The sequence below is a fragment of the Puntigrus tetrazona genome, chromosome 9, assembly GCF_018831695.1.
Source record: "Puntigrus tetrazona isolate hp1 chromosome 9, ASM1883169v1, whole genome shotgun sequence".
In the NCBI taxonomy this organism is placed as follows: Eukaryota; Metazoa; Chordata; class Actinopteri; order Cypriniformes; family Cyprinidae; genus Puntigrus; species Puntigrus tetrazona.
In genome coordinates, this window is record NC_056707.1 from 24,120,089 (window position 1) to 24,132,588 (window position 12,500).

General features: G+C 38.1%; 1 protein-coding gene across 1 annotated transcript in view; it reads left to right on the forward strand.

Moving 5' to 3' along the window:
- The first annotated feature begins 993 nt into the window (after window positions 1–993).
- Window positions 994–12,500, forward strand: part of galnt3 (UDP-N-acetyl-alpha-D-galactosamine:polypeptide N-acetylgalactosaminyltransferase 3 (GalNAc-T3)) — a 20,292-nt gene continuing 8,785 nt past the window's right edge. The window contains exons 1-7 of the mRNA XM_043249670.1: window positions 994–1,131; window positions 1,849–2,058; window positions 3,166–3,757; window positions 6,845–7,017; window positions 10,339–10,488; window positions 11,094–11,328; window positions 11,747–11,864. Coding sequence (XP_043105605.1) covers window positions 3,261–3,757; window positions 6,845–7,017; window positions 10,339–10,488; window positions 11,094–11,328; window positions 11,747–11,864 — 1,173 coding nt within the window. The 5' untranslated portion in view covers window positions 994–1,131; window positions 1,849–2,058; window positions 3,166–3,260. The remainder of the gene's footprint in view (window positions 1,132–1,848; window positions 2,059–3,165; window positions 3,758–6,844; window positions 7,018–10,338; window positions 10,489–11,093; window positions 11,329–11,746; window positions 11,865–12,500) is intronic.

The following is a 12,500-nucleotide window of genomic DNA, read 5'->3' on the forward strand; positions in this document are numbered from 1 at the left end:
TCTCTCTCTCTCTCTCTCTCTCTCTCTCTCTCTCTCTCTCTCTCTCTCTCTCTCTCTCTCTCTCTCTCTCTCTCTCTCTCTCTCTCTCTCTCTCTCTCTCTCTCTCTCTCTCTCTCTCTCTCTCTCTCTCTCTCTCTCTCTCTCTCTCTCTCTCTCTCTATCTATATATAGTACTGTAGTACTGTCAAATTATGTTTCACAATTAAATGCACCCAAATAAAAGTTTTTGTTTACATAACATATATGTGTGCACTGTGTATATTCATTATGCATGTATAAATACACAAGCGTGTGCATATTTTGAAAAAGCCTGTAAAAACCATGTATTTACATATTTATATTCCTATAATTGGTACAAAAATATTTAATATATAAACATCTTTAATTTTATTATTATTATAAAACAATAATTAATATATATATATATATATATATATATATATATATATATATATGTGTGTGTGTGTGTGTGTGTGTGTGTGTGTGTGTGTGTGTGTGTGTGTGTGTGTGTGTTGGATGCCACATCACATCTTTAAAAAGACTGTATATACACACAAGCATACAGACACAAATAAACATTTTAAATTAGATTGCTTTCTTTCATAATTACATTAATAACTACGTATATAACTTTATTTCATATTAAGCATTTTTTATCATATGAATATATATATATATATATATATATATATATATATATATATATATATATATATATATATATATATATATATATATATACCCAGGGATATTTTTTAGTGGGTTTTACCGAATAGACTTTAGCTTGGCGGTGTCAGTGAAAAGAATCTCGGTTGTGCAATAAATCCTCATCGCATCGATGTCAATTACTAAACTTTTGAGTTTGGTCGCGAGCGGTTCGTAACGCAACCCTCCAGCAAGAGTCCGGCTTTCTCACTAAACTCAGTTTCCAGCGAGATTCGAGGCGAAGCGACACGGTGGGAAGTTAAATCTCCGGTGTCCCGCAGATGAACACCCCGAGCCTCTCTGGTATTCTTCTCTTGTCCGGTTCGTGTCCGGTTTCTTTTCTTTGCCCCGCAAACACAGGAGCTCTTTATGAAGCGCGTGTGCACGAAGACACGGTGATTAAAATCCTCGGGCTGAGCGTGTCTGGTGAGCGTTTTCTACATCTACCTTCTCTTTAATACTGATGATTTATCGTGGTAATGCGTCTAAGTGAGTTTAAGGCAGCCGTAGACCCTTTCAATGATGTCAGATGACGGTTCTGCATTAACAAATGCATTCAGTCGTGGAAATAGGTGATGCCAGGACCCTATGCGGCTTTATGCATCGTAAATATTTAGAGGTAAATGTGGGGTGCGGATTATAATGACTCCACTACTTAAATAGTTTAACTAAAGTTTAAAGTTAAAGTTTAAATAAAGGACTTTATAACAAAAGGTTGGGGGTCTTAAAAGCACGAAGTCCGTGTGTTACTGCTTATTGTCGATTTTTGCGATATTTATTTAAAGCAGAAACAAAGTTTTTGTTTCCTTTACAACGTCGTAGGCGGACGCGCACTGAAAATGACTCAAATAAATATTTTTTTAAAAAGCGGAGCAATTTGCTTTTAGATAGCGTCCCTGCTGGCAATTGCAAATTGTTTTAAAAAAGTGGAATTTATTCCATTTATCTATTATAGAGAGGAAGCTAAAGAGTCTAGAAGGACTAACCCAAATAATAATAAAATACACAATTTTATTAGAGACGCAACACGTTTAAACGATGCCCTATTTAAATGCTCAGCCTTGTAAGTGTAAGAGCAGCATTTATTTATTTTTTTAATAGCTAAAAAAAAAAATGTTGACGTTGCTGGACTCGCCCTAACAGAATGAAGGCACATGTGGCGCTTACGCGCGCGTTACGCAAGCCCCGCCCCTTTTACCTGAGAGACGCGCACCTGGATCCAACGACGCGGAAGTCCGGCTGAGATGACTGCGCTTTGACATCGTCGTGGTCAGCGGTTCTGCCGTGGGACAGTCGCTGAGGGAGTTCAAAACTCGCTTGGTCATGAACTTAAACGATGTTTAAGCGCAGTCGGTACGTCTTACTCTTTCTTTGCTCTCTCGGCTTTGTTTACGTGATGTTCGCTGGCTCGTAGCTTTGGATAGATGGTGTTATTGTGCTATTTGATAAACCAAAAATGACTCAAAAAGCCACAAAGCAGCATGTGTCGCGTTAAATGTGTTTTTTTTATCTGACAAAAAAGTAATACCTCAAGTAAAGCGTCTGCGTTACTCATTGTTACCAGCATTTTCCATTTTATGTAACGTTATATTAGTCAGACACCGCTTTTCTTTTGCTTTTCTCCACAATGCATACATACACATACATTTGAGTGATAATCAAAATCTTTTTTCATGAATAAAACACGTTTTAGGTAAATGATATGCGTATGTTTATGAATTTTGATTATTTAGGCCTACGTGTTTCGAGGTGCACGCGTTCTAGGGTTGAATCAAAATGAGCAAACAAACAAAAAAAACATGTTCAGTTTTCTTCATAATTTATATTGTTTATGGTCAAATACGATTAAATCCATGTCTGTTTCTAAAAACATTTAGCAGTTTCATTTTGCAGGCGCAAAACCAAAAGCCTCGTTTCATAAAGTTTCAAGTAGCACAATAAAAACAATGTTTTTAGTAAATCATATGCATCTAATTGTATATATTTTTTTTATTTTGACCTACACAAGATGCATCACGCATTCTAGTTTTAAAAGACGTACAAACAAAGAATTCTCATGCCTCACGAAAATTTGATATATATATTTATTTATAAATAAATAAATAAATAAATAAAAATATATATAATTTTTTTTTTTTCAAAAAAAGACCTGTCAAGTCTGATGTTTGTAATATGATTAATACTTTTCCGTTGGTTAAAAGGGCCAATTATCATTTGGAAAGTTCCTGTTAAAATTCTCTCCAAGGCAATGTTGTGAAAGAAATTAAGTTCACAAAATTACCTCTCAAGTGAAGAATGATTTCCCAGCCACCTAAAAGAGGCTTAAATATCAAAGAAAACGTTTATGTTGGACGTTCAGAACTGGGGTTCCCAGCTTTTCCCGAGTTGTGAGGACTGCTGAACTTGTCCGCGGTGCTCTGCTGCTGGTGTGTCAGAGTCGTCTTTTTGTCTCTTTCGCAGGTTTGACAGGCGGTGATGTTTCGCACGGGGTGTGTTTCGGGTGAAGCTTTGTTTCTCGCGCTCTGACCGGCTTCGCCTCCCTCCCCCCCCAAAAAATGACGTTTTTCCGCAGGCTTCTGCGCAGGCGGCTGCACCCGTGGAAGCTGGCCTTAGTGGCGCTGGTGTTCGTGACGTTCCTGTTTCTAATGCAGCGCGAGGTGGTCAGTCAGAACCCCCAGGACGAACCCTGGATCAGAGGCATTGTGGAGAAACGGGACGGCGTTCTTGAGATGGTCATGGGCGCCGTGAATAACTTCCGGGACGCTATGCCCAAGATGCAGATAAAAGCTCCGGTGAGGAAGCAGGAGAGCCAGGACAGTCCGGCCTGTCTGTCTGGATACTACACGGCCGCTGAGCTCCGACCGGTCCTAGAAAGACCCCCGCAAAACCCCAGCGCCCCAGGGGCTTCTGGGAAGGCTTTTCACACCGACAGCCTGAGCTCGTCGGAGCAAAAAGAGAAGGAGAGGGGAGAGGAGAAGCACTGCTTTAACTTGTACGCCAGCGATCGGATCTCACTAAGCAGAGACCTCGGCCCGGATACGAGACCTCCAGAGTATGTACATGCGTCTTAAGAGAATAGTTCACCTGCAAACGAAAAAGTAGGTTCTCGCTCCTCAGGCCGTCCGTAGATGTAGATGAGTTCGTGTAGAACGCATTTGGATGCATTTAGCGTTACGCCACTTGCCCGCAACAAAGCGGATCCTCTGCAAGTGAATGGGTGCCGTCAGAACGAGAGTAAAAAAACGGCAAAATGATCCACCAGCGACCCGTCCGGCAGTTAACGTCGTCTGAGGTGAAAAGCTGCATGTTTCCAAGAAACAAATCCCATCACTCTGACTTTAAAAAGTCGATTTTGGCTAAAATATCCATCCGTAATATTGCTTCTTTAGTAAAAGGTCGTTGAGTCTGAATCAGGAGGGAAATAGGTGCATGTCAAGCACCGTTTACTGGCGAAAACAGTCCTTATTATAGACTGTGGACTGTTTTAATTGTAAAACAATTTAAGGCCTGTTTGTCATTTTTTACAAATATGAAGCTTTTCACTTTGTGAGACGTCAACTGATGGACTGGATTGGTGTGGATGTTTTTAGCAGCTGCATGGACTCTAATTCTGACGGCACCCATTCACTGCAGAGCATCCGTTGGTGATGACGCAGTGTTACATTTCACCAAATCTGTTCTGATGAAGAAAGAAAGTCATGTACATCTTGGATGGCCCGAGGGTGAATAGATTTTCAGCTAATTAAAAAAAGAAAGAAAATTCATCAGTTGAGGTGCGCAAGTAATTATTTAAATGCTACCAATTTTTTTTTAAATAAATATTCAGGGTTCCCACAGAAATATCAAGGAATTTAAAAATTGTATTTAATAAAATCCAAGGTCATGCAAATGTATGAAGTGAATACTCATTTGTGTGGTTATGCCAGCTTTCAATGATATAATCTGATGAATATTGCCGATGGATAATGAGCCTCATTCGTGGAACGTGGTAGATGTGCATTAAATTATTCTTACATAAATTCTTGCATTTAGCAAGAGCGAAACTATTCATGTAAGCATTTATGTATGTACTCGCAGAAGCTGATATTGCAGAGTGTAACGTGCTCCTGAATCAATATCTCTGTTGACCCTGGAGCAGCAAAACAAAAATCAGATTTGATAGTTTTTAGGCATTGTTTACGCGATCTGATCCACTAAATATTTGGGTTAAAATGTTCCAGGAACACATTAAACTTATTTAACTTATTTATTTATTACTTAACACATTAAACATTAAACATTTTTCATATGGTAGTCCCTGTGTAGGACATTTTACGCAGATTAAAAAATATCAATACGCGTGGCTTTGACAGGAAAAGTTAGAGATTCATTAGTCGAAAAGTGTGGGAACCCTTTAATGAAAAAAAAAAATCTTCATATACAGTCATGTTGAAAGGCAAGTATAGTAAAGATTTTAGAAGGTCCCTGCGTAAAACACACGCAAAGGTGATCAGCTTTTTTTGCCGAATCCGAATGCGGCTTCTGCAGCTCTGACTGTCAAAACTCAATCCAAAACAGACCGAAAATAACACGAGGAGACCACCGTGTAGATCCAAGTGGTAGCACAATACCAGCAGAGAAAAACACAAACGCAATGAGCTCCGAACGTGTAACTATTTGGCATTTTTCTAATTCTAAAATAGTTTTTTTTTAATCTAACCCCGTCATGTTTTTAGTGTTTGTTATGTGGCATATAAAGTGCGTAATCTGAAGTACTTGAAGCGTCTGAAAATTTACCGGGAATGTAAGTGTGCGTGGAATCTAGAGGAGAATCAGTCAGGATAGTCGGTCGCTCCGAAACTACAGACTAGCTTTTGTCCTCAGACGCGTTATTTAAACATGTCTATGCAGATATTGCTACTAATTACAGACTGAGACAAAAACTAGCTTTTTACTCTAATTATACACGTTTATTCTTGCCATTATTGCTTTAGCGGGGTGATATGTTGCTCGTTGTTATGCAAAGCGTCGCACAACGCGCAATTAGGAGTCTGCAGGATAAAACCCAGACGAGGACTGGGTGACGCGGCCTAAATAAATCGTGATATTTATGCATTTACCTTAAAAAGCCTCGGAAGGGTGATTGTAATCCGTCATCAATTGAACCAAACGGCTATCACGGCTAAATTAATTATTTGCAAGAAGTAGCATACAATAGAAATCTAGTAAAAAAAAAATTGTGTAATATTACCTATATGCAACGATATAAAAATACTGAACATAAATATTGTAAGGTGATTCAAATAAAATGCATTAGTGTTGAACTGATTTATAATCATGCACATTTTCTGATTCTCAGAAACCAGTCAAACTTTCTAATTCGAATGCTGTTTATCAACTGAAAATGATAAATGTGTTCATTTATAGTTATCCTGATGCTGCTATAGTTTTATTTTTGCTTTAGTCTTTCCATTATTCATTTCAGTTAAAGTTTTAGTAATTTTGTTTTTCTTTTTCGCTCGTTAATGTTTTTTTGGCTGGGTAGGTTTTATACATACATTTGTTTAAATTTTTAAAGTAATGTATTAATAAACACAGAAATTGACGTCAACCAGGATTAATAAATGTGTTAAAGTATTTTAATTGTTACTTAACCTATGTTAACAAACCAAACCTTTCTAAAATATTATCATTATTTTTATTTTATTGTATTTTTTAGAAATTCGTATTTGTGTTGATGCTATTTTATTTCAAGTAATAATTTTTATTCGTTTATATGTTTCGTCGTTTGTTTATATATGAAGAGTTCCAATGTAAAAACCATCTTGGTCAAAATTGAGATAATGATATTGAGCGAATGCTCTTCACACATACTGTATGTATCAAGTATTTGCATTTTTTTTTAAATGCGCTAAATCCCAGCCTCAAGTCACTGAGAAGTACCAGCACTCACAAAACTAATCCTATGCATACTAGCCAAAAAAAATGCTAATTTTAAAGAAAATCATCAGACGTCTGAACTCTGCATACATCTTTAGCAAATGCACTAGCCGAATGGGGCCAATATATTGCCCCGGCCCTAATTTCGCAGACATCTGTTGCATGAAACATCCTCCCCCCATCTTCCCTTTATTTCTCCGTGTCTCCTTTCCTCTCGCAGATGCATCGAGCAGACGTTCAGACGCTGTCCACCTCTGCCGACCACAAGCGTGATCATCGTCTTCCACAACGAGGCGTGGAGCACGTTGCTGCGGACCGTCTACAGCGTCCTACACGCCTCCCCTGCCCTGCTCCTCAAAGAAATCATCCTCGTGGACGACGCCAGCTCTGACGGTAACCCCGCTCACCTCCAGCGCGCCGCCCCATCAGACGGTCCGCGTGTTTTAATGGGCGTCCGGTTTCACTCAAGCGGCCCGCTTTACTGAATTCCTGTAGGCCCGCTGACACCCGGCGCTCGTGAAGCAGGTTACTACAGGAAACAGAGCTGTTTGGGAATGTCCTCGGAGGGGTTTCGCTCGGTGGTTGAAGGGGGTCTGGGGTATAGACGGCCATCGGTGGACTCTTTAGAAAAACAGATTGTTTGACAGGTGGACGAAGAAAAAGAGCATTAGGGCAGTGCTTGCTAACCGGTTTGCTTCAGAAGTCGTATTTGACTTAAGACCTCAAGTGGTGGCTCAACTTAACACAAAAAATTTTCAATTCGTTAACATCATTCGTTAATGCACTAACAAACACGACCTTGCTGTAAAGCGTTACCAATTAAATTCCAGCAGTATCCACATGCATATGATTTTTCTAGTTTCTCAGCAACTAAACCATGTTATGACCGTAACACAGTTGCATGCGGCTGTATCTGGTTTCTTTTACCTTGTGTGCTTTTATTCGTGGTTTTTGAGGATGAGGGTGTGCTGCATGGCAAACGAGTTAGCACCGAAATACCACAGAGTTTGACGGGGTGTAAAACTGACAAAAGACGCACGGAGCATTGTTTTCCTCTGTTTTAAATGCCACTGAGTCGATGCTGAATCCTTGCTTTCCTGAATATGCAATTACACTGTTTTGCAACAGTTTGGTTTTTAATGAATGTTTTTAAAATAAGTACCCGATGCTCGCCAATGGTGTATTTATTTGATCATTAAAACAGTAATATTGTATAATATAAAAAATTTAACCAACTCTAACCAACATTGGCTGTGTTAGTATCTGTTTAAATGTAATTTAAATGTAAAATCTGAATTTTCAGCATCATTACGTAAGTCTTCAGGGTCACGTGATCCTTCAGAAATTGTTCAAATATACTGGTTTGCCGCTCATGGAAACATACCGTCATTAATTTTTGTGGAAAACGTGACACTTTTTTTTTTAGGATTTCACGAGGAGTATGAAAGTTCAAAAGAACATACTTTATTTGGAATAGAATTCTTTTGAAACATTCAAAATATCCTCGCTGTCACTTTTAATGCAATACATTTTTTTATTTAATTTAATGCATCCTTGAAAATATTAATTTCTTTCATAAAGGAAGACTCATTTTTACGGTTCTGTACGTTATCAGCAGCATTCGATTATTCGCATTTTACATAGTTTTTACCCTAAAACAGACCCGATGCTATCCATTTTGGGTTGAGAACCGCAGCACTAGATCTCATCTCTCCGTTTCCCTGGTTGAATCACGCAGGGACTGAACTTTCTCTTTTGGCCACATGCCATGCGTGAAATAAAAGCCAGGGAATTGGCTTTCAACTCTTCTTTTACGCTCCCTCTTCTTTTAATTACACCCTCCGTCTCTCTTTCTCAAGCGGTTCTCGCTTCCGCTGAGAAAGACCGGTCTTGTGTGTGTAGTTCCCCACCCTCGGAGGCAGCCAAAACCTATAGAACGTCCCTGTGAGTCACTTCAGCTGCTTTCACAAGGATTAGCGTTGCACCTTTACTCTTAAATGCTTCTGAGGAGGATAATGCATATTATGTAATATCATAAATCACAATGTCTGGGTTGGGAAAGTCACTTCTTAACTGGAGTCCCAAGCGACTTATAATTTAAAGCAGTTAAATGGTCAAGAAACCCTCCCTGCTGATTAAAAAAAACCAGTCTGAAGAGGTTAGGCTCAAGTGATGGTTTTTTCCAAACCTGTGTTATTTTATTTCAGCTGTTGGTATGCAATGTTGGTAAGCAAACAGCTGGTGGTCCCCTATTGAAGACAGTGGGTGCCGTCAACATGAAGACGTTTCAAATGAATCAAGTTTCAATTGCTCTGTCCAACCCGGGTTGAACCAAAACTGATTTCAGTTCATTGTAGAGCTGGTATTTGTGCATAAGTAACCCTTTACTGTTGCTGTTTTTAGCCATTTACTCCTCAGTTCTGTATAATGCATAATGTTATTCCAAAGTGCTGGTCAGTGGCTTTGCCCTGAGGGCTGCTGGGAGACTGCAGACTCATGAAAGGAGATATTTATGCTTAATGAATACGTACACACCCATATCTACTAGATTAAAGGTGCTGGTTGAGCTTTGTCTTGCTCCTTTGCTAAAAGGGTATTATTTTGTCTTTTATCCCAGCACGCTGAATCTAAAACATACCCTCACCGAATACTAAATCGGTCTGAAAGAAGAACTTTAAATTGAAGAATACACTTTAAAAGTAACACTGAAAGAAGTTGGAAGAGCAATATCTGTGCAATCTGTAAGAAATGTGCTCTAAAGCCTATTAAGCGACCTTGCAGTGTGCAACACAGGCAGCTGCCTTTTAAGGGAACGTCCTAACTAAAGTGCCTCCACTTATGCTTGATGCTTAATAAGCATAGAAATACTTGAAAAAGTGTAGCATGCAAATATTAAAGGCATGGTTCACCCAAAAATGCAAATCTGTAAGACCTTTGTTCATCTTTGGAACACAAATTAAAATATTTGTGATGAATTTCAAGAGCTCTCTTACCCTCCCATTGACAACAGGGATCCTAACATGATTTTTGGGTGAACTATCCCTTTAAATATATACTACTGAGACTGGTGCTGAGACTATCCCTTTAAATATATACTTACTGTGATTGGTCTGATAAAAAAAAAAAACTCTTCTGCTCACCAAGGCTGCATTTCTTTAATGAAAAAATACTGTAGTAAAGCCAAATTATGAAATATTATTATAATATAAAATGTTTCCTATGTGAATGTATTTAAACATAATTTTATTTCCGTGATGCACAGCAGAATTTCAGCATCATTACTTCAGTCTTCAGCTTTAAACAATGCTTCAGAAATAATTATAAAATGCCTAATAATTCAAATTAAGCTGATTTGCCTCTCAAGCAACATTTATGATTATTATAAATTAAGTCTTTTCAGCATTTATAATAATGAGAAAACCGTGCTTAATTTTTTGATGAATAGAAGATGTAAAAATATAAGCTAGAATTTATTCAGAATAGAAATCTTTTGTAATATTATAAATCTGTTTTAAAATATTAATGTCTTGCAAAAAAACAAAAACAAAAAAACATATATGAAATATTTATAATGGCCGTCTGGCTCATTTCGTCCACCATCTCGATTCTGCTCCAAGAAAGAATAAATTCCTTAGTATTTCGCGAAAAAGAAAGTCAATAATTGACTGCAAAATGCACAAACGCGCATTTTTTTGATATTTACCTTTCTCACAGAGCGACTAAAGGATGACCTGGACGAGTATCTGAAACAGCTGCACATTGTTCGCGTGGTCCGTCAGCGAGAGCGGAAAGGCCTGATCACCGCACGCCTCCTTGGGGCCTCGGTTGCCACGGGAGAAACTCTCACCTTCCTGGATGCCCACTGTGAGTCTTTCTAAAGTGCCTAAAGTGGTAATAAAAGGATCATATTTTGGATTGCTCCCAAAAGATTCGCTCAACAGTTCATTCCAAACCGATGATTCGGAGTCGACTCTTTGTTTGAAGAGACAATGGCTTTATACGCGGCGCACTTTCCGATTTAAAACCTTGGCAGGATGTTTTCATTCACACCGCATGAAAGCTCGTTTTCAAAAATGAGCTGGATTCACATTAATAGGGTTTGTCTCTTAATAAAGGCGCTCTTTATAACAAGCCTGCGGTCGGTTAGAGCTGCTCGGCGCTGGAAAGAATCTGACGCTTTTTAATTCCGTCTGAGTTTAGGCTCGTTAAACATTCATGATGTTTTTTTAGAAAGTGTTTGTGTCCTCCGCCGGTGTGCCGGACGGTCAGCCGGAATGCAGAAATGACTAAAATTGATTTAGAAGACGCTCTTATTTATTCATCCGGCCTGTGTTTATGCGTCGGGGTGTTTGTAAGTGCGTACCTTGAAGCGAATGAGAGTAAGAGGTGATGGCGTAGCCTAAGGCCAGGAATGTACTGGAAGACTTCAAAGTGATTTTTATCAAGCGATTTGCGCTTGGTTTGTTCAGGTGAATGTTTCCACGGATGGCTCGAGCCGCTGCTGGCTAGGATAGCAGAGAACTCCACGGCCGTGGTGAGTCCCGACATAACCACCATTGACCTGAACACGTTCGAGTTCATGAAACCCTCACCGTACGGACAGCATCACAACCGGGGGAATTTCGACTGGGGCCTGTCTTTTGGTTGGGAGACCCTTCCGGATCACGAGAAACGGAGACGCAAAGACGAGACGTACCCTATTAAGTAAGAAAACACGCACTTTACAGTCATCGAAGCGCCCTTTAAAAGACCCTTCTGCTCACTGAATCAAATCAGTACAACTTGTAATATTGCGATTATATTATTGCTATTCGAAATAACTCTTTTGTATTTGAATACATTTTAAAATGTAATTTATTTGTGCGACGCAAAGCTGAATTTTCAGCATCCGTCTTCAGCGTCGCATGATCCTTCGGAAATCATTTCGTGTTAAGTGGACGAGAAAATGCCATGCAGGTTCGGAACAGCGTGACTGTAAATAGATTTGGAAATACTCGCTGGATTTCATTGCTTGTTTTCCATTAAACGTTTTTTACTCTCCATCCACACATTTCAGTCATTTAATTCTAATGAAAAAAAAAAAACAACAACTTTTAGACTGTAATCGCGTTTGCCCTCGCAGGACGCCGACGTTCGCAGGGGGATTGTTCTCCATTTCCAGAGATTATTTCTACCATGTAGGAAGCTATGATGAGGCGATGGAGATTTGGGGAGGAGAAAATATTGAAATGTCCTTCAGGGTGAGTCAGAATTTTAATTAAAACACACCTTTTCTTCAATCTTAGCACATGTACCTTACCGTTCAAAAGTCTGGGACTGGTAAGTAGTTTTTTTTTTGTTTTATATAATTTTTCACTTTTGTTCAGCATGGATGTATTAAATTAGACAATAGCGACCGTAAAGATGTTTTTAAATGTTTAAAATAAATGTTGCTCTTTTGAACTTTCAGTTAATCAAAAATGCTTAAATTTCAGTTTTACCTCGCACAAATTTAATTTCACTTTAAAATGTATTCAAATATTAAGCATTATTTTGGATTGTAATATTTGTAATTTTACATTTTGGATTGAAAAAAAAAAAAAAAAAAAAAAAATATATATATATATATATATATATATATATATATATATATATATATATATATATATATATATATATGTATATAATATATAATTTTTTTTTTCTCTCTCTCTCTCTCTATATATATATATATATATATATATATATATATATATATAATTTTTTATAAATATATATTTTTATATATATAATTTATTTGAGAAAATACTAGATTAACTGTTAGATTACATAAAAGAAGGTTGTCTTGTGTGTATGTAACTTGTGTGTATGTAACTCCAATTCAGCAGATGTCTTCT